Source organism: Lycium barbarum, chromosome 1 (genome assembly GCF_019175385.1).
Source record: "Lycium barbarum isolate Lr01 chromosome 1, ASM1917538v2, whole genome shotgun sequence".
Taxonomy (NCBI): domain Eukaryota; kingdom Viridiplantae; phylum Streptophyta; class Magnoliopsida; order Solanales; family Solanaceae; genus Lycium; species Lycium barbarum.
The window spans coordinates 132,522,330-132,545,606 of NC_083337.1; the positions used below are offsets into that span (position 1 = coordinate 132,522,330).

General features: G+C 36.1%; 2 protein-coding genes across 2 annotated transcripts; one reads left to right on the plus strand and one right to left on the minus strand.

Annotated features, from left to right (window-relative positions):
* Positions 1-2,048: 2,048 nt before the first annotated feature.
* On the plus strand, positions 2,049-4,267 carry LOC132637990 (peptide-N4-(N-acetyl-beta-glucosaminyl)asparagine amidase A-like). Its single transcript, XM_060354992.1, has one exon. The coding sequence runs from the start codon at positions 2,151-2,153 to the stop codon at positions 3,921-3,923; it is 1,773 nt and encodes a 590-aa protein (XP_060210975.1). The 5' UTR covers positions 2,049-2,150; the 3' UTR covers positions 3,924-4,267.
* Positions 4,268-6,318: 2,051 nt separating this feature from the next.
* LOC132637998 (eukaryotic translation initiation factor 2 subunit alpha homolog) lies at positions 6,319-12,599 on the minus strand. Its single transcript, XM_060355001.1, has 7 exons — positions 12,095-12,599; positions 10,357-10,413; positions 10,184-10,270; positions 9,957-10,103; positions 9,679-9,783; positions 7,526-7,624; positions 6,319-6,721 (listed from the first exon to the last, which is right to left on the minus strand). Exons 1-7 carry the CDS (start codon positions 12,476-12,478, stop codon positions 6,566-6,568), a joined length of 1,035 nt encoding a protein of 344 aa, XP_060210984.1. The 5' UTR covers positions 12,479-12,599; the 3' UTR covers positions 6,319-6,565.
* Between the last annotated feature and the right edge of the window lie 10,678 nt (positions 12,600-23,277).

Consider the following 23,277-nt stretch of genomic DNA (forward strand, 5'->3'; position numbering starts at 1 on the left):
AAGTAACATCTTCCGATCAACTAAAATATAGTTTTGTCAAATACTTAGTTTTGATTGATCCAATAAAATCAAGCAGAAGACTCTGTGTCTAAGTCAAGATGGATAGAATTTCATTGATATTCAAGGAATTCGCGACTTAAATAGCACAAAAAAAAAAATTGAATCAAACTAGTACAAAAAAAAATAAAAAATATAAGTAGTATTCACGCACGAAATTCGTGCGTGAAAGGACCAAACTGCAAAAACACAGTTTTGGTCTTTCACGCACGAATTTCGTGCGTGAATGGGGTCACCAAAAAAAAAAAGAGAACATTAGTAATCACGCACTAATTTTGTGCGTTAATGTTGGAGCTTTTTTTTTTTTTTTTTTTTTTTTTTTTTTTGCGTTACCTTTCCAATCACGTTTTTTTTCATACTTTGGGCAAAGATTAGTCATGTTTTAAAATCCCAAAATATCAATATTTTATATAAAACTTAATATTTGTTTTTGCGTACAATAATGTCGGCTCATTACATGAAGTCCACCTAAACGTTTGGATCGTCGTTTTAGGGGTTCTAAAGTGCCCCAAAGCAAGTTTTGAAACTTGTAATATTTATAGGGTTTTGATTTAAGTGTTTTATTATATTTGAATGTACAAATTTAAATATTTGATTTAATAATAATTCATCCAATACGAGAGGTCTATACTAATTAAAAAATAATTCATTCCATTTATTAGTATTCCCTCCGTCTCAAATTATTTGTTGCCGTTACTAAAAACGTTATCTCAAATTATTTGTTGTTTTAGAAGTTCAAGACACAATTAATTATTTTTTCACCATTTTACCCTTAATAGTATTTTGTCATTAATGGAAATGATATATAAATAGAGTGAATATTTCATGAAGTAAAATTATAATTTAGACATAAATATGGATAAAGTAGTCAAATATTCCTCCTAATTAATACTCCCTCTTCCCAATTTAAATATCTTACTTTCCTTTTTGGTATGTCCCAAAATAGTGTCGTTTTCTATATTTAGTAAATTGAAAACAATCTCAATGCACGTTTAACACCACAAGATTTAGAAGACTACACATATTTTTTATTTAAGACCACAAGATTCAAAAGTCTCCCTTTATTTTTTAAACTCTGTGCACAATTAAATTAAAACACTTAAATTGAGACGAAAAGAGCATTTATTAAAGAGCATGTAAAATAAAAAAGCGATAATTAACTTGGGACGGAAAGAGTATTTCTTAAGGCCATCTCCAATCTTGCACCATTTTTTACACCAAATCCTATTTTGGTGTGAAAAATGGTGTTTTGGAGCTCCAACCCTGCACCATTTTGGTGTATGAACGGTGTTGCACCAAATCTGGTGTAACACTATTCATCAACATCATTACTATTCATCAATATTTTTTTTTTTAATTATATAACACTTTTAATTTAACATATTATAAATTTAAATTTTTTCATTTAGGTCCCTAATATACCTAAATATTTTTTATGTAATATCTTTATAATATTAATTTTACATCTAAATTTTTTCATTTAGGTCCGTCATGTAATATTTATTTAATTATATTTTATCAATGAAGTCATTTTTATTTGAATTATCCATTAATATGTATAACGTATAATATTTGCTTACAATTTATATTATTTAAAAATTTATGGTATAAAATAATTTTATATTAAATGGTTATATAACAAAGGAATAGGAATTACATGGGATGAATATGTAAAAATAAAAAAAATAAAAAAAGGAATAGTTTTATGAAATAAAAAATAAAATTTAAATAAAAGAAAATAATATAATATAGAAGAAAGAGAAGAATATAAAAGAAATATTCTTTTTTGGTGTAAAAAATAATGTAATGAATTGGAGTTAATTTATACCATTTTAGTGTAAAAATGGTGTACAGGATTGAAATTAATTTCTACCATTTTAGTGTAAAAATGGTGTACAAGATTAGAGATGCCCTAAATAGCATGTAAAACAAAGGGAGTACTATATCAAAAATGAGTGGCAGTACTATATTTATTAGGCATCTCACGTATCAGAAGCTAGCGGTCAAACCATTTTTCTTAAATCAATCAAAACCCCAATTCAGCTCCTCTCCTACTTTCCCAAATTCAAACAAATGTTCATTTCCTTACCAAAATGCACACTTGCATCAATACTCCTTTTCTCCTCCCCCTCCTCTTCTTCACCTTCATTTCCCCACTTTCTTCTTCCCTACCACTACAACACCACCATTCCCATTTCATCAAACACACCCTTTCCCCTACTCCACCACCACATCCATACATAGAAATAACCCGCCCATTACCCTTCACTACTCCATCTTGCACACTTCCCTTATTCACCCACAACTTCGCTAACACATATAACCTTCCACCAGTCTCCGTCCCTTACTCCCCTCCTCCCCTCAATTGCTCGTGGACACATGTGGTTCTCCATTTCAACGCGTCCTGTAAAGGCGAGCAGTACGACCGTATCGCTGCTGTTTGGCTTGACGGCGCTGAGATACTCCGTACTAGCACTGCTGAGCCTACCGATGACGGGATTTTCTGGACAGTTGAAAAAGACGTTACCAAGTACACTTCTATTCTTGTTAAGGAGAATATTACTCTGTCTGTTATGCTGGAAAATATTGTTAACGATGTTTTTACTGGGGTTTATCATGTGAGTGTTACTTTTGTATACTATGATGTTAAGAATGTTACTGGGATTGAATTGGGTAGTAACGTTGATAATCCGATTTCAATGGATGTGAGTGAACTGGGAAGTTTGGATGAGAGACCTGCGGATTTGATATTGCCAGTATCAGCAAATGGAGATAATGGATTTTGGTTTCGAATTAAGAGTGAATCGGGCTTGTATGGGCAGAGAGTTGTGATTCCTAGGAATGCTTACAAAGCTGTGATGGAGATTTATGTGTCGTTTCATGGGAATGATGAGTTTTGGTACTCAAATCCGTCGGATTCATATATAGAGATGAATAATTTGACCACGAAGAGAGGGCATGGAGCGTATAGGGAAGTTTTGTTAAAGATAGATGGTATTTTGGTGGGATCTTTTGTACCATTTCCGGTTGTTTTCACAGGAGGAATCAATCCTTTGTTCTGGGAACCTGTGGTTTCAACTGGTGCCTTTGATCTTCCATCTTATGATATTGATTTAACGCCATTTTTGGAGGTTCTGCTTGATGATAAAGCACACTTTTTGCGTCTTGGAGTGGCAGATAGTATCCCATTTTGGTTAGTGGATGGGAATTTGCATCTATGGGTAGATGATAATTGTGCATTGCCATGTGAAGTTCAGGCTCAAGTTCTTGATTATGGTACTCCTAAGTTTAACATTGAGCAATCTTCGAGCTTTAGAGGACTTGATGGGTCGTTTGAGGTTGAGATGAAGAGGAAGAGCGAGGTTTCGGGGTGGGTGAATTCAACTTCAGGAAATTTAACTACAATAGTTTCCAGAGAAGTGAAATTTAAGAATAAGATAAAGTTCTATCTTAATGGTACTGAAAAAAGGGTAAGACAGAATGTGAAAGAAGAGACTATAGTAAGTGTACTGTCTGATACAGGTATCACGATTTCTCGGACTACTATGAAGAAGATATATCCACTTAGCATGACCACTAAGAATTTGCCTTCGACGGAGAATGATACAAGCTTGATGCTTACTGATTTAGACCATGAATGGAGGGAAAAGAAGTCCATTGGGGGTTCATCAATCTCCTTGATAATTCAGCAGAAATGCAGTGGGTGGATGGTCGTTCAAGATCATGATGTTCTATCTGGTGGAGCCACCACTGAACAAACTTATTCTTATAGGGATGAAGTTGGTTGCTACTCTCGGATTGTTTCAGCTGCCAATGGAACGCTTATGAATGACACGGCAAGTAGTCTTTGTGCAGCTTCCTTATAGTTTCCATTGTATGGTTCAGTTTCAGCTTTGTGAATTATGACTCCGTTTGAGGGTCCTTGTTATAAATTATAAACTGTGTTGCTCAGACTCTTAAAAAATGTCAACGGTTGCGTGTCGGATACTCCAAAAATAGTGCATTTTTGGAGAATCCAACACGAGTGCGGCAACATTTTGAAGAGTCCGAGCAACACAGATGCTCCATTCCCACGATTATTTCTTTCCCTGTGACCACATCGTAGTGTATAGCATCAGTTGATTTGATCCCTAATTCTTGTGTGAAAGTTTTTAGGGTTCAATAAGAATGTGAACTGCCAGGAAATAAACTTACATTGATTTTTTGCTGATATTTCTTGTTTGGCGTTTAATTGACCTCTGGATAAAGTCCTTCCTGTCTTCTGGATCTCCTCAATAAACCTTCAAGATTTGTTTCCTCAAATACTCACTGATGGAGTGGCTGCAGCCTCCAGTTCCATCACCTCTCATTTGGGAAGTAGCTGGTGGTTTTATTATTATTCGGAGAGATTGCACAAAGACCTGATGGCATCAAAATGCTGAGACCATTCTTGCTAACGCTACCATAAGTGATTGCCTCCGATTTAACTTAAATTGACAGTCATTAGCCCACAAGGGGAAAAAAGAGTAGGAGGAGTATCATAGAAGTCACCAAGCTGACAGAACGACTGGGAATTCGAGCATAGGTTACTATCTTTATTCTACTGAATCCTTTACACCATGCACTAGAAAGAAGCTGATGGAAAGATTGGGAGTTTAAAGATAGTCTTTACAAATCTGTATCCTAGTGCATACTGCATCTTGAAAAATAAACCCTATCACATGTGTTACCTGTAAAATGACTCCCAAGGATCCCATGTCGTTTGGTCCTGAAAGAACACCGATCATAGATGGAAGTTACTTTGGAGTGGCTCTGAAGCTAGTGTCTTTACTTTTGTAATTAGCAAAGTCTAATTACTCACTTCGTAAATTCTGCTTGTATCTTGCTGCTTTTTTCCGCTTCTGAAGCAGCATTTGTATCAGTTGGTGAGCCAGCTCCTACTATAATGGTTATACTTTAGCCAGCAACTGACCCCTGAAGCAAGCAATATCACAGCCAACATCTAAACTACCTTGTATGTTTTGTTCGTGGCATTGTTGACATTGTCTGAATGAAAAGCAAGAAACACCTCAGCTTAAACAGATCATGAGAACAGCAGTTCTATAGGCATCACCATCAAGTTTAGCAGCAGAATGAACTGTTCAACCAATAAAACACATCAAATAACCACGCCAGCTCTGTCCTTGAATACTGGCCAAAATCATCACCCAGGGGCAGAGGATTCAAACAATAAAAAGAAAATATGCCCCTTGAGGAAAGAAAAATGAGCCAGTTGAAGCTCTGATCATAACACATCACAAACAATTCCAACCGAGCTTACTACAATATCGAGCTGAGTGAGAGCTCAAGCCAAACCAAACTCAACGAGCTTTGCTACATTACCGAAGCGAGTCGAGCTAGAGACCAGCTTTGTTATGGTACATCACATCTCAAGCCAAGCCCAAAACAACTCTTTAACATTAGCTTTAGCGCATAGTGTAAAGCCTTCAGAAAAGTTAAAAGTTTAGATTCAAATGCGGTTGACATATATAAATATTTACTAGTATAAATTATTACTACTCAAGTAGTTAAACTCGAATATATTAAATATTAAACAATAACACAACAAAAACAATCAAGCCTCAATTCGAAGTAAGTTAGGTTGGTCGTTCCATTTAATCTCATCTCGAACCAAGCTCAGTCAAGTTAAGGCTTGACCAAGTCAAGCTTTGACTTAGTTTTATTCAAGCCAACCTAGTTAGGACTAAGCTCTGTGAATCCACACTAACCATGACATCCATTTAATCTCATTTCAAAAAAGCTCGATCGAACTTTGTCCTAATTTTATTCAAGCCAAAACCGAGTCGAACCAAACTTTAATAGAAACCTTGCCAAACCAAGCTTCAACTAAAACCTATCCAAGCCAAGCTGAACTTAGCTTAAATATAAACGAACCTTCTCTAGCCAACCCAGCTCAGTGCCCAAGTCTCTGTCAGTATACAGCACCTAAGTGCACCTGCTTGACCTTAATTTGCTTACTAGTTGAGCATATGCAAGGAAAAGAAGCAGAGGCAGAATTTTCTACTACAAATGTCTAAAGATGCAATAAGACCGAAGCTTCACACTGATCAGCTAGATTATAACACATTGCACAACTTTCTAAGCTTCTCAAAGAAACGATGAACTTAAGCTTCACATTCACCAGCTCTATCATAACCATCGCTCGACACTAATCCCCCCAATCTGTTAGAGAAGGGATATCAAAAACAACTATCCCGAAAGTATATTCATGAGAACAAGAAATGAGATAACAAGGTGTTGAGTTTTTCATTCTCATTGCAAAATGTATCAATAAATTTGGAATTACCAAATAGCCGCGCAAACTTAAATATCAAGATTGATTTTATGTAAAAACTAAAATGCTCGTCAAGGAAAATTGCCAAAGCAAGCAAAGGGCTACAAAAAGGACAAGAAAAAAGGTGAGGTAGGTTCAGTAGGAGCTGCATCTGTGAAGAATGTGTTATCCACCACGTCCATACAAGCTGCATTTTTACTCTCTAATTCCAGTTCCTGAGTTCTCCACGTCAATTTCTCCCATCCCTGTATCTTCCTCCTCTTCACTATCCTCATCACCACTGATCTCCTCATTTTCGCGACCGAGCTTAGCCATCTGTTCGGCAAGCAATTTGTCTTCCCGTTCACTCACCTGAATAGATTAGTCACATCAGAATAACCACAGAGGAAATACGATAACAGAGCCACAAACAGAAATCAAGAAAAGAAAAAAATAGATAGCCAGAGATGCATTAATTTCTTTTAATCTTGTTCCTTGTTGAAGTATTCAATTCCAGTCAATTCGATGTTCCAAAACTCTCTTAGGAACGGGGTCTAACTCACACAAGTTCCTGCTCTAATTGATATGCTGAATAATGTAGTCCTCCCCAATTATTTAATAGTGTTTTATTTGAAAACCTAAAACAAGTCTGTAATAATGTAAAAATATCAGGATTGGAAGTCCGTTTTATTAACTGCAAAACTTCTGCCCATATACATCTATACTATTGCAATCAAAACCAAATTAGTGATTTTAGAACCAACTTATAGGACGACGGTCTCAATCAGTAAGCATCCCGAGTACTAGCAGTGCCTTGCAAAGAGACAAATCGAAGGCGCGCTTTATTCAGTTGAACATGCATATTTCCATCCACATATGTATCAAGGACCGTGCTATACTAGATCGGAAGTAATTTCTAAGTAAAAATACTAATCAAGTATGGCATCTGTGATATAGAACCCTCTGACTCTTGCCCCAAGCATCACATGATTATTAAGATATTTACCAACAATATGTGTTATGGTTAATCTGGTCTCAAATTTCACAATTCTCAATCTCATATCCCCATTGAACTATGGTGTTTATCAAATTAAGGTCTCTCAAAGGTACGAAGAAGCACATTCCACAATTATGATGAATATAAAAAAGAACTCATAATTAATAAAAGGTGCTCACCGCTCTCGGAGCCTCCTTGACAGCAAGTTTTCCTTTGTGACGCTCTATTTCCTCAGTGCAAGCTGCAATTGCTTTAGTAAGGACTGCTATGCCTTGTTCCTGCCAAAAGAAATAAAATAGAATCTGTAATCTAACAAGTTGAATTTTCTTTGAAATTATAAGTTTTAGAGACTAGAAATAGTAATAAGAATGGTACAATGTGTTAGGTGATAACAGTTGGAAGTGGTCTAGAATATAAGATTTAACTGCTTATACTTGTTACCGATTAAGAAACTAGTGGAAATTGTTTGTGTTACTCTTTACTCTTAAAATTTTTAAGAAGGTTCATTCTCCTCAAACTGGACTTTTTTTAAGGAACTATGCTCAACGATTGCCCACTAAAGTATTTTTCCATTCTTTTTTCACTTTCCAGCAGCAAAGCTACATAAAAGATTAATCCTAGAAGTAGCTTTAACAGTGACTATAGTTAATGTTAAGCTACTTTGTTCTGCCAAAGAAAGTGCTACTATCCTCATTGAATCGCTAGGTAGAAGATTTCTTTGGACTGGTGGGATGAGATGTCAAAGAAAGCATTGATTGCTTGGGAAGTCTTGTGCTGGCCCAAAACTGCAGATGGGTTTAACATTCTGAATGTGTACTACTGGAATAGAGCTGTTGTTGCCAAGATGTTATGGAATCTATGCAAGAAAAAGGAGAAACTCTGGGTACAATGGATGCACAGTTACTATTTAAAGGGCAGATCTATTTGGGACTTGCAGGTGACTCAGGCTTCATGGCTAATCCAGAAAATCCTCAAGGCCAAAACTACTTTTATTTCTGCAGGTTATACAGAAGATGATGTAGCCCAGATGAATAGTTTCTCAATCAAGAACCTGTGTGAGAAGCTGAGGGGAGACTACCAAAGGGTCCAATGGAGGAAACTCACTTGCAATCACCTAAATGGTGTTTCATACTCTACTTAGCCATTAATTATAGACTGCTTACAAGGGATAGACTGGTAAGATGGAGAAGCATTGATGATTTGAAGTGTCCACTGTGTGAAGTTGAAAATGAGGGTATTGATCACCTATTCTTTGCATGCTTTTACTCTACTATGATCTGGCAGAAGTTGTTAGTGTGGCAAGGGATTAACAGAAGGCCTATGGAATGGGCAGAGGAGCTTCTCAGCATGCTAGGGGAGGAACACTGGTGTTGAGATGTATAGAATGTCCCCGGCATGTTGTATTAATCCTATATGGCAAGAGAGAAAAGAATATTCCAAGAGCAAGAAGTGGAGGCGTATGTGCTAGTGAACCAAATAGTTCAAGAGATTCATGATCGAGGCTAAATGCATAGCAGGCTGCAAGGTAGACTGGCGAGTTTAAACTATTATCCTTAGGCTATGTTTCTTTACCTTTAGTCACTGGATAGGTAGTCTTATAGTAGTAATGGATGTATAGGAAGTTGAGTTGCATGGACTTTTGGGGTTGTCCAAATACTGCCAGTTTTCTTTTCTGCTCTGTTATGTTCACTTGGTAAATCTTTACTTGCCAAAAAAAAAATGTTAACGCTACTTCTAGGATTAATATTTTATGTTGAAGAGAAGAAAAACACATTGAACAGGCGTCAGCACACTTAAGAGTAAATGACAATGACAATCAAAAGAATGATCCTATCAAGTTGATATACATTCACCACCTAACTTGAAAATAAGTACAGGAAACCAAAGAGAAAGCCAAAAGATTTTTGGGAAGCATGCTGTGGTGGAGGGGAGAAAAAAAACGACATAGAAGATGTGGTCTTTGAAGGATCTTAGTAAGCAAAAGGGATCCACATCCTACAAAACAACAGTAATGAGTATTATCCAAACAGACATCCTTGTTGTTTGACCATAAAGCTGTAATAGGTAAGTGGAAGCATTAATCATAAAATAAGTACTGAGAACTAAGTGAAAATAGTCTCCTAAGCAAAATCAAGGCAAATGAGGTAATAGCATATAACAAGCAGACTATAAAAATAAATAATGTATACTGCATGTGCTTGACCAAAATGTCCTCAGAACAATAGAAAAGATCAAGCACAAATCAAGCTGATATTTTTAAAAGGGGAAGACTAAAAACATTTTACTCAAGTAAACAGGCTACCATAATTATATGCAATAAACAGTTAATTACCTTGTCAAGAGTCTGAGTATTGAGCACATATGCTGGAGGAGCAACAAGTTTAATTTTAACAGGACAATCATCATTACCAGCAGCTTCAGCTTTACGCATAGCTTCCTACACCAGACGTGAAATAAATCATCAAAAAAAAAAAAAAAACCTAACATTACAAAAAATATGTAACCTCTAGAAATTTTTCCCCTTTTTATAGGCAATGGCAGCATTAGGAAAATGCAATCTCCGCATGAAAATGATAATAACATGAAAATGATAATGCCGAATGTACAAACCTTAATGTGAAGAACGCCATCAAACTGAAAACATTTCATCTCAATATCGGCTCGAATCTTCAGAGGCTGTGGAGTCATTCTCCTCCTAATATTCTTGACTAATGCATCTTTAACTTCCTCAGTTAAAGCAGGAGCAATCTTAGTTACCTAGAAAATATAAGATATTAAATATTATTTGACATCATTGGATGAAATTAACCTAGAAAATGATATGACAAAAGACCTACCTCCTTCCCATCAGGGCCAATTTCTTTAACTTCACGGGTGAGGGAATTAAGAATTGTATCTGGATCACTGACAACCAATTTGAATGCCTGGAAATCAAAACCAAGAAATCCATATGAATCTTGTCAATCAGAAGAGGGAAAAGGAATATCTGGAAATTGATACAAATTCTCACCTCAAAAGCATGACCATATTTTCTGTATAAAGGCCAACCTACATGAACGTACAAGTCCTGCAATAAACAAGCCAAATGAAGAAATTCAAAGATCTATATATTCTAAATTGTGAAACATACTTTTTGCAAATCCATGTCTTCTAAATTTCTATATCAAACTGGAGTTCTTACGAAGAGAAATCAATCAGATGGTATCCACAAACAAACTGATAATGGAAACATAAACTTAAAACTCTTTTTCTTTTGTAACATACAACTGTTATCTTAGAAGAGCCTTCATATACCCCTACTATCCTTAATCCTTAAGACATGGCACAAAGGACCAAGCTCATAGCTAATTTAAAATTTTGCCAAACCACAGTTTTCTTTCTCTGAGTTCTTCTACAAGAAATCTGTTTTATCATACTGCTTAAAACTAAAAAGAGCAATTGCACCTTATCCAAGAAAACCTAAATGTAAGAATCATTTGGCATATACCACAACGGAGTGGATGGTATAAAGTCCTCCAGTTTTTCATACTTTTGGAGAACCCAGGGGAACCTCACAAAGTTTGATGAAAATGCAGCTCACCTAGATGCCTTGTTGATGCATATGTTCGGCCAAACCAACCTTTGCTTTCTCTGTGCTCTAAATTTTGGTTTATTGTTTCATCTTTAGGACAGTACACCATTCAAAGATCGGAACGGAAGTGCAAAAAAAATGCCAAATCAATGATAGTATCTCAGTCCCATTTGCTTCACACTTCAATAATTTCTAATATCCGCAGACCTCATAATCAGCTGAAATTCCAAATTCAATCAAATGTTGTGCTCCCTTTGTTTCAATATACATGACACTTTTCCCATTTAGAGATGTTGCAATAATTCAAATTCATTAAAGTATTCCAAATTTTAAACTTGGATCTCGTGTCTTCTAATCAAGCTAACTTCTCATCCATTACATCAATATTCCCCTTCCGTTATCATTAATATAACACAAAAAGTCAAAATAACATCTTACACTCAATATCCAGATAAACACCTTCATATGAAATACTCTCTTATCTTACTTTTCTTTTTGATTTATCCCAAAAAGAGTGTCTCTTTCTTCATCAAAAAAGAGTGTCTCTTTCTATATTTAGTAAGTTTTTCAATTCCAACATTCTACACAGCAAGTTTACGGACCACAAGATTTAAAGGACTATCCACATCTTTAGACCACAAGATTCAAAAGTCTCCCTTTATTTCTTAAACTCCATGCTCAGTCAAACCAAGACACTTAAATTGGGACGGAAGGATAACAAAGGTAGTAGTAACTTTCTTTATGACCAAAGATACAGTAACAGGGTAAACAAAAAAAGGATTTTTACAAAAAATATACAACGCAACATAATATATTACACCTACATAGGCATATTTTCCGTTTACATCGCACAACCAACTTTTTCTCGCAGCAGTGCTTACACGGGTTTTCCCAAAATGGACTAAACTGGGTAAATAATCCTTCCCAGTAAACACAGAGCTTAATTTTCCAAAAAAAAAAAAAAAAATACATTCTAGGCATCTTTAATCTAAGACCACAAGATTCAAAAGTGTTGTTTACTTTCTTAAACTCCATGCCAAGTCAAAAACTAGACAAACAAATTGAAACGGTGGGAAGTACAAAAAGTCAAAATAACAACTTAAACTCAATATCTAGATAAATACCTTCATACAAAAGTAACTTCCTTTACCACCAAAGATTAAAAAAAAAAACATACCTCAAGATCAATTCCCATAGTTTCAGCAACATGACGCATAATAGAATGAACAAGTTTACTCTTATTATACCTCTCTTCACAACCCGATATATCTTCTTCAGAAACCCTTCTTTTACTCAGATCAATATAACCCTTTTCCTTATCAACCCTAAGCACCATAACAGGCTCAATACGGCCAACTTTAATGAGGCTAGAAATACTCCTAATACGACGACGTGACAGTTCAGAGAAAAGGATCATTCCTTCAATGTTATTGTATTCGAGTAAGGAAACGTAAGCACCACTGTCAGCCATGCTTTTGACTTGTATCATTACTGCTTGGTCTACTTCTGGGTATTTTGCTTCGTACATCCGGCATTCCAGATTTGGGGTGTTGGTTGCCATGGTTGGGTTGTTTTTTGGCTGGCAGTTGATTACTAGGGTTTCGTTTTGAGATTTTGAGGGGTTTTTGGAGAAAAGGATGATATACCACAAAGAATTGTTCTTTTTTCTTTTTGGTATTTTAATTGGTTTTTGCTTTGGTATATATTCGAGTTTTTGGCCAAAATTGTCCCTTATGTTTGAGGGTTGGTCTAACTCTGTCCTTTGAATTTAATTCTGAACACTATATGTCCTCTAAGTTTGCAACATTGGAGCATAGTTAGTAATTCTTCCATTTTAATTTATGCAATACTTTTCGAATGGTAATTTAATTAAATTTTGAAATTAACTTATATTAGATTAAATTAATATTTTAAATTTTAAAATTTATATATTTAAAAATTACGTAAAAAATATAAACTTTGAAAAAAGTGATGGTTTTTGCCTGCGGAGGGGCTGAAAGAAGAGATACCACGCAGGATCGTGTTGGTATTTTAATTAGCTTGCTTTGGTATTTATTCCATTTATTACATTATTGTTGACAAAAGCCCTTGAAGTGCACATAAATTAAATTTAGACCTAATACTAGTACTTTTTATTTGTTCAATATTAGACACCTATGCTCTATTTATAATCTCAACAATCTCTCTAGGAGTAAGGGGTTTTAGAGAAGGGGATGGGTGCTGAAAGAAGAGATATCAAGCAAAATTGTGTTTGGTAATTAAAGTTAGCTGCTTTGGTATACATTCAGAGTTTTTGGCCAAGATTATATCTTATTTTTAGGGTTAATCTAACTCTGTCCTTTAAATTTAACTTTTGAACACTATATTTTTAGGGTTATGTCTTATTTTTAGGGTAATCTAGCTGCTTTGACAGAACCTTCTCATAATATTCAAAAGAAGCATCAATAGTTAAACTCCATATTGGTTTCAAATTTTCAACTCTCACTAGGTCTCTTACCTATATTGACTCATAGTTCAAAAATTAAATAAACTATGTACCATGTAAGTCAACAGATGTAATTTTAAAAAAAATCATATATTAATTAGATATTGCTCATTGTGTGAACTTCTTGGATTTTGATGTTCTCTTATATGAAGAAGGATTCTTGAAGGTACAAAGGCATTGATTTGTTTGGTGTGAACTAGTGATTTTCTTCTTTTTAAGTCTCATGTGCAGGGGTCATGTGTTTAATCTCTGTTAGCTTTCAAACAAATGTGTGTATGTTCTGTCACATAGACTAAATGTGCTCAAATTTTACAAATTTAAAGGACATATGATACTTATTAGAAGTATATAGAGGACAAAGTTAGATCTATCCACAAAGATAAGGGATATTTTGGCCAAAACATAATTCAAATAAGAGAATGATTTATACAGGGAAAATATTATTTGATTTTATAGTCCTATATATTAAAGCTTTCTATATAATTCAACTAAGAAAGAATTTAATAACAAATTTTAGTTGATTTGATCAAAGTCTTAAATACCAATAAAATAATTAAATTATAATTTTATCCAACATAGAATTTGTTAATAAAGAGTAAAAAAATTATCAGACTTTTGTGTCAGAAGCATATTTTAGAACGTGCACAAATAAAATGAGGGGTCTAAGGTTGAATATGAAAAGTTAGAAACAAGCATAATTCCTTAAATTTGTCAGTGAATTTTATTTAGACACCCAAGCAACTCACTGTTTCAATTGACCACCAGAACACACAATAAAGTGTTCATATTAGACACTTCTAACACAAATTTTTAGAAGAACTTCTGCACATATTTTAAGTGTCAATTACGTAGATAAGTTAAGCACTGACTAAAATATGTCGCCTCATTCAAGTATTGTCACGACCCAAGTAGCCGTAAGTGACACCCACATAATCCCCTAATGGGCGAATCATCCCTTACCCAATTATCAAACCATTTTAAATAGTTATAAAATCGATAACCAGAATTAAATCATAAAACTGTCTAGTCATGCCATCAATAAATAAAAGTGCAGCAATCTAACTATTACATCCCCAAAGATCCGAAAGTCATCGTACAAGGACTCTAAAACATAAATTTCTAAGGAAATAACAACTGTCTGAAATAACATAAGTAATGTCTAGAATGGAAGTAGACATCAAATAAAGAAGATTATCAGGTGGCCTGGCATGAATAGGAGCTCACCCTCAAATTTGTCGGAACTGGCCTCACGCTAAATATGAGGTCTGGTAGATGTCTTTGAATCACAAACTGCACTCAAAAGAATGCAGCAAGATAGTATCAGTACAAACACTATGTACCGGTAAATATCATAGGCCGACTAAGATTAGTATCATGCATAAATCATAAAAACCAATAGAATAGACAGATAGGCACAGCAGTACATAACCATATGAAATTATCAACAAGAATCGCCTAACACCGAAATAAGATAAGCCCACACAAACAACAATCAATAAAAGTAACTCAACCCATGTCATCACCGCAACAACCGTAACTCACGAATTACCTCAACTCTGTCACATATCCGTATACACATGCTAGATGTTATTGTTTGCCCAAATAGCCATGACCTGCAGGGGACCCATGTTGTCTATGTACCACTCGCTCCGGAACTGACCTCGGATCACGGGCCTATAACTAGGCCACATCCTCACCCCCTATCAAATGTGCCTTTCTCATCTCAATGTATTTCCATTCCAACAATCAATAAAGAATGTGAACAAAATAAATCAATATCAAGGAACATAAGTCACCATGCCACAAGTCATTTCGAGACTCAAGAATCAATTCATCAATAGCATGAATAAAGGATTACTCCAAGTCAACAAGAAGAGTATTCATTAACTTCTTCTTTATCATATCATAATAGTTTATCACAAAATCAATCAATCAATATCAAACTTAGAAATTTCCAACTACACTTTATGTCCGAAGCCCTAATCATGTTTTCTTCTATCAATTTCATAACATATACAATCAAAGTCGAATTCAAGTAGACCATAACCTACCTCAATGCAGAACTGGGATAATGCAAGCTATTCCACGCGAGCTTTTCTTTTCCACAACGCTTCAGAACGTTCAAAGTCTCGAAATAAAGCGCTACATGAGTATTTGAATCATCTACTTAAACAATACAACAATTTAGGAAGGGAAACCCATTTATTTCTACTTTTTCCAATTGGTTAAACTATCACTTATGATGAACTAATCATGATCTCTCTCACAATGATCATACTATTCTAATTCATGGGTTTCTAATCAATTCAACCCCTTTACAAGCAGTTTTTATGCTAAAGTTACCATTTTTATGAAACTCTAAGTCTCAATACATCATTCTCATCCATTAAAACTTGAATTCCCACCCTATGAAATGATAATATGTAACCTTAGATGAATAAACAATAATAAAACCACTAACTCATTCATTATTCAAGGGTTTCTTAAGTTCCAGGGTTTTAGTCCTTTTATTCACCATTAGAGAACCTTACCTTTCAAGAGTATTTTAGCCCTAGCCTTAGAAAATCGCCATAAGTGTTCTTAGGAACTGTTTTGGAGTAATGTGGGGAATGAGTTAGGAATAAAGAATATAAAATGCTAGTTCTGCCTCCCATCGACCGCTGCGACGGTCTACTTCTCGCTGCGGCAGTCCCGCTATAGCGGACCTCATTAACTTTTCCTGCTCCCACGGTGGCGACCACCTACCCGCTACGGCGGACTCGTTACAGCGGTACCACAACTACTGCAGCGGTCCATATTGACCCGCAGCTCTGGTTTTTCACTCAAAAATCCCAACACCAATCCAAGGCCCTACAGACGCAACCTAAACATGCACATATACATAAAAACACGCTACGGACTCCCTCGCAGCCTCGAATTTCCCAACGGAGGTCTAATTTACTAAGTCACCCCCATAATGACCTAGTGGTTCGTTACATCAGATACCAATTAAACAACCGTTCGTCCCTGAACGGACAAGGAAGAGAAACAAGGGAAAAGGTACCTAACTCAGTGAAAAGCTGGGGATAGTTATTGTGCATATCGTATTCGGTATCCCAAGTAGCTTCCTTAACGGGACGATTCTTCCACTAAACCTTCACTGACGTTATCTCTTTCAACCTCAACTTACGAACCTCTCTATCTAGAATTATAATAGGCTCTTCCTCCTAAGACAAATTCTCATCCAACAAGACAGAATCTCAATGAATGATAAAGAACCATCACCATGATATCTCTTCAACATAGAGACACGGAACATTAGATGAATCCTGTTGACACCCAATTTTGCCCCTCCTTTATTCCAATTTATTTCCTTGGGTTTCTGAATTTATTAACAATCTAAATATTTTATTTTCACTACTATTTTTATTTTACTACTATTAATATCATTACTTTCATTTTCACTATTCTACTATCAACATTACTAGTATTACTTTATCACAAATTTTAAATGGTTCGTCATCGTTTCATTTTAGGATTTGTACTCGTTAAATTAATTTTACTTTATTAAATCCTTTACTTTCTACATACTAATTACTATTTGTCTTCACATAATATATATTGTACTAGTTATTAAGTTAAAAGCCCAAGAATAATTAAAATGAAGGAGGAATGACCATATTTTCAGCCAAATAAATGGCCCAAATGACTGAGCCCAATCCGTATGAAGACTAAATTATATCAGTCCACATTATTCCCTTACCCGGTCCAGCCCAACCAAATTCACCCGACCAGCCCATTAACCAAAATTGACCCGACCGGCCCATTTATTTCGTATCAGTTGAAACCTAAAAAAAACAAAACAAACAAACGCCGCACTCTATCTACCTCCTCTCTCATCTCCCTTTCCCACCGTCCCTTTCTCTCTCCCCTCTCCAATTTTAGCGAAAACGCAGGTCCCTTTAACCTTGCACAGCTTTGCCTTGCCATTTCCACACTAAATTTGTCGCGACGCCTGAGCCTTCTGTCGTTGGCAGGGAAAGGCTTTCCCTTTCCTCACTTCAAACACAACAAATCTCCAAGACTAGAGAAAATCGGTCCGTTTTGGGGCGAATCTGCAGCAAATCACATGCAGACAACGGATCCATTTGATTCGTTTCTGAAAAACCTAGAGTGTGGAATCCCACCCAAAAATTTGAACCATAGCAAACCCTAGAGATTTCCACTATAAATATTCATTTTCATCATCCATAAAAGAGGGAGTTGGTTGGACAGCCATAACCCCTCTTACAATATTGACATTTTTACTACATCTTGGAATACTCGTTTGAAGTATTAAGTGGTTTTATTAATTCTGTTATACCTTGAAATGGATTCGGATTTGAGTTTTAAAAAAACCTAGCCCGTTCAATACAAAAATCAATTTTAAGTTACATTTCTATTGAAGTCTAGTCTAGCTTTCTGAATTTTACTTTCTCCTCCCGTTTCCACCCTGTTTGATTGAGTCGAGGTTTTGGAAACAAAAAATTTCGATTTTGTTCTGGACAAGAATCGTACTTAAAAAGGGACTGGTGAGAAGAATCCTTACTTTCAATTTTTCTAGTATTTCATTCAATTCGTCCAAAAGGAAATACGAAAACTTTAGTTCGTAAAAGTCCTCAACACTTCTAGTCGAATTTACTTGGCTCGAGTTTCGAATCTGTCAACACGAGAGAGTAGATTCGAGGCATCGACACCCAGGTCACTGTATCCAAAACAGGTCAGCAATCTCCCCTCTTCCTTGTAATACATTTTTATTCCTTATTTGATGTTCATAGGAGTCAGTTTTCTGTAGTTAGTCAGTCACAACTTAATCTTACTCAGTGAATTTCATGCCTGCTTAGTGTGTTAATCGTGTCGTTTGATTGTTAGTTGGTTTAGATTAGGCACCAAACCTGCTTGTGATTAATATGTGTCCTATTTTGAAGAGTACGATAAGATCGTATTCCGTTAATAACGTTTCATGAGTTTAGATCTGGCTAGATGACCTGTAGTATGTTAATGATGTTGTTGCCTGTCTAGTTTAGTTCTCATGTTTTAGGGTGAGGTTTATCTCCTGTTTAGTTTAATTATAACGTTTAATACAGTTTAATTTAATTAATCGTGTTTAATGTAGTGTCTATGTCCTGTTTAGCCTGGGTTATCATGCTTAGTTTGTTTAACTCAGTTACTAATATGATTAAGTGATTTGTCCGTAGGATAGCTGACTTTAACGAATGTTATGTGTTGCCCAGTGTTGATCCCAATCCCTTGACAAATGATTTAGTTTAAACAGGACGCTTAACTTAAATTTTGAATCTGGTTTCATGCTTGGTTCGAGCCAATGTTGGTATTTCTCATATATAAGGCTTGCTAGCGTTCACTAAATGTTGTTGCATAAGATTAAACAACGACAATATGTCAACAGAATATAGCGGGATGAGAAGTTTGAACTCGCTTGTTTCAAAGCTTCTTTAGAAAAATTACATCAAGTTTGGATTCTTTTTTGATCTTCCTCTCTGTTATATCTCCTACAGATTAGCTTAGTCTTAGTAATGTTTGAGCAGATACTTTAGTCTCCCTTTTCTGTTATTAAGATTGTCTCGACTCTGTTTGCAAACATTTGGGGATTATTTGATTTCATATGGCTTAACTTTCATCTAACTGCTTACACGCTATAAAGAGGGGAGAAAATAGAGACAAACCTCAGGATCAGTTTAAGATAAAAGGGGCAGACTACTATCTGAGACGTGCTTGTATACATAGTTAATTTAAGTCAAAATAAATGGGATGTTTGTTTGATGTATGCTTCTGCCCGTGACCAGAAATGCAACCTTTATGTCTTTTTTTTTTTTACCTGTTCTGTTTTCTTTTAATGAATAAGGTTTTGAATGAATGGGGTACCGACTTTTTTTTACGTTCTGTTTGAGATAGTTGATATGAGATGAGTTACTTATTGTGGTATAAACGTTATGTCTTTAGTTTTGTGCTTTAACCTTCGTTAGCTTCCACACTTGGTTAATGTGAGATTCCTCTCAATCTGATTGTCATCTTTTATTGACTTATATAATACATGTTATGATGTTACATAGTGTTCTTAAAATCCAAGTTATGTGTTGATTATTTGAAACTATTTCCGTGTCATTCCTTTGTATTGATAATGGCAGATTACCCTTTACTAATTCCTTCATTTTCTTTTCTTTGTTTTGCATGAACACCGGAGCCGAAGAGTTTCATTTGAGACTCAACGACGCCGATGCCGCACGGAGCCAACATGATATTATTTCCTCCTTTACGTCTGTGGAATATCGAAATTAGGCAATTTACCATCCCCAGAAAATTGGATGGAAAACATGCTTATCATCTTATGTCTTTTTGTTGTTCTTTTCTTCCGGTTTGCTAACTTATGTGTTTGTGTGCCGAAAACTTAATTGCTATGGGATTGACAGTTAGACTTTCTGATTATTTAGATTTTTTTTACTTCCCGATATTAATAGGATATTCATCATGTTGAGGATAACACTTAGGTATAAAAAATCAAGTAGTAATAATAGCTACCCTGTTTTCATCTATAAATATGTTTAAGGCTTTTAACTTTGGAGACACACTTGGAAAGCAATTTTGGTTTTGGATGCGAGCAATACATTTCTATTACACAACTTTTAGTTCAAAAATCTATTTTTATAAATAATTCTGTCACTATCTAGTCTATTGAAAAGATTTAAATTTTAGCTTACTTTCGAAAAATAACGTGCTAAACTTTTACCCATTTTTGTTTCAAATACTTGTTTGAGAATTAAGCCTTTAAATTTAAAAAGCAGGACTTTTCAAATGACTTACAATTTTGATATTATCTCATCAACAAAATATATTACTTAGCCCTTATGTTTTAACGATCTTTCAAAGCCTAATTAATTCCCTAAGTCCGGTCGGTTAACCATTATTAATGGAATTTAAAGGATGCCTAATACCTTCCTTTTAAATTAGTTGAACCCTTACCTAGAATCTTAAGTTTCGTAGATAGTAAAACGGAGTTAACTTTAAAAATAACTTTAATGAACTTTAGGTATCCTAATTCACCATAAATAATTAGGTGGCGACTCCCTAACTTTAAATAACTCCAGAATTACCGGAAGGTTGTAAACTATTTTGACTTCGGTCGAAATAGGGTATAACAAATCCCTAACAAACCTGGGGGCAAAGCCAACTCATAGGCTACATCCCTCACACAACTAAGAATATCAAATGGACCAATGAACGTAGGACTAAGCTTACCTTTCTTCCCCAACCTCATCACACCCTTCATGGGTGAGACCTTCAACAAGACTTATTCTCCAACCATGAACCCAAGATCTCGGACCTTTCGATCCGCATATTCTTTCTGTCTACTCTGAGCTGCCAAGAGCTTTTCCTGAATCACCTTAACCTTAACTAATGATTCTCTCAAAAGATCAGTACCCTATGGCCTTACCTCAAATGCATCAAACCACCCGATAGGAGACCTACATCTCCTCCCATAAATAGCCTCAAATGGGGCCATATCAATGCTCGAGTGGTAATTATTGTTATACGCAAACTCTACCAAAGATAAGAACTGATCCCAACAGCCACCGAAGTCAACTACACATGATCAGAGCATATCTTCTAGGACCTTAATAGTCCGCTCCGACTGTCCATCTGTCTGAGGGTGGAAAGCTGTAATAAGGTCCAATCTAGTGCCAATTCGGAATGCAAAGTCTTCCAAAATCGGAATGTAAATGTCGTTCCTCTATCCGATATGATGGACATAGGAACCCCATGTAGACGAACAATCTCACAGATATAAATATGGGCCAACTTCTGAGTAGTATGGGTGATTTGAACAGGTATGAAATGGGCAGACTTGGTCAATCTATCAACAATGACCCAAATCGAATCAAACTTAACCAAGCTCTTCGGAAGACCAACCACAAAATTCATCGCTATCCTCTCCCACTTCTACTTTGGAATGGGCATCCTTTGAAGCGTAACCCCGGGTCTCTGGTGCTCATACTTCACCTGCTGGCAATTCAAACACTGAGCAACAAACTCAACAATATCACGCTTCATCCTAGCCCACCAGTAGTGCTGCCTTAAGTCATAGTAAATCTTGGTAGCACCATGATGAATGGAATATCTAGAACTGTGAGCCTCCACTAAAATTGTCTTAATCAAATCATCCACACGGGGAACACAAATATGCCCCTTGATTCTCAAAACACCCTCAGCATCAATCACGGCTCCTTGGCCTCACCACGCAAGACTCTATCACGAATCTTACTCAAACTCGCATCCTCAAACTGTCTGGCCTTAATCTGCTCCAAAAACGATGATCTCGCCTCAACACAAGCCAACACTCTGCCCGAATCAGACACATCAAGCCTCATGAAACTGTTAGCTAGAGTATGAACCTCTCTAGCCAACGGATGCTCTGACGCAATCAAACGAGCCAAAATACCCATGCTAGCTAATTTTCTGCTCATGAGTATCTTCCACCACATTTGCCTTGCTAGGATGATACAAGATAGTAATATCATAATCTTTAAGCAACTCCATCCATCTTCGCTACCTAGAATTAAGATTCCTCTGAGTAAACACATGCTAAAGACTTCAATGATCAATAAATACCTCGCAACGGGCACCATAGAGATAGCGCCTCTAAATTTTCAACGCAAAAACCACATCTGCTAACTCCAAGTCCTGAGTAGGATAGTTTTTCTCATGAATCTTCAGCTCTCTGGAAGAATAAGCAATCACCTTCTTTTCCTGCATCAAAACAACACCTAAACCAGAACGAGAAGCGTCATAATAAACCACAAAGTCCTTGCCCTCTACGGGCAAAGGTAGAATAAGAGTTGTAGTCAACAGAGTCTTGAGCTTTTGGAAGCTCTCCTCACACTCGTCGAACCACTGAACAGGTACCTCTTTATGAGTCAAGTAGGTCAAATGCGAAGCAATAGAAACAAACCCCTTCACGAACCAACGGTAGTAACTAGCCAACCCCACAAAGCTGTGAATCTCTGTCACTGATGTAGGCCTAACCCAATCTCTCACTGCTTCGATCTTTTTAGGATCAACCATAATCCCTTTCTTCGAGACCACATGTCCCAAGAAGGACACAGATATAAGCCAAAACTTACACTTAGAGAACTTGGCATACTACTCCTTGTCCCTCAGCAACCCAAGAACAACCCTCGAGTGTTTTTCATGGTCTTCTTTACTCTTCGAATAAACCAGGATGTCATCAATAAACACTATCACAAAGGAGTCTTAGTATGGCTTAAAAATGTCATTCATCAAATCCATAAAAGCAGCTGGGGCATTAGTAAGCCCGAAAGCCATAACATGAAATTCATAATGCCCATATCTATTTCGGAAAGTTGTCTTAGGAATATCCTCTGCCCGAATTTTCAACTGATGATAACCCGATCTCAAATTAATTTTTGAAAACACAGAAGCCCTTTGAAGCTGGTCAAGCAAATCATCAATACGAGGGATGGGGTATTTATTACGGATGGTGACTTTATTTAGCTGGCGGTAATAAATGCTCATCCGCATAGTCCCATATTTATTTTTCATGAACAGGATGGGAGAGCCTCACGAGGAGACACTCGAATAATGAAACCCTTACTAAGAAGATCCTGAAGTTGTTATTTTAATTCCCTCAACTCTGCTGGTGCCATCCGATATGGGGGAATAGAAATAGGGCGGGTCCCTGGCTCTAAGTCAATGCAAAAATTAATATCACGGTCCGGTGGCATGCCTGGCACGTCTGCTGGAAACACCTCTGAAACTCACGTACCACATGAACTGACTCAAGAGATAGATCGTCAACACTGGTATCACGAATATATGCCAAA

Bases quoted from the DNA above. Each gene is read 5' to 3' on its own strand.
- LOC132637990 (XM_060354992.1), top strand. From the start codon at position 2,151: ATGCACACTTGCATCAATACTCCTTTTCTCCTCCCCCTCCTCTTCTTC.
- LOC132637998 (XM_060355001.1), bottom strand. From the start codon at position 12,478: ATGGCAACCAACACCCCAAATCTGGAATGCCGGATGTACGAAGCAAAA. The intron at 10,414-12,094 runs GTATGTTTTTTT...TGTTTATTGCAG, and splicing joins CTATGGGAATTGATCTTGAG to GACTTGTACGTTCATGTAGG. The intron at 7,625-9,678 runs GTAATTAACTGT...TTCTTTTGGCAG, and splicing joins ATACTCAGACTCTTGACAAG to GAACAAGGCATAGCAGTCCT.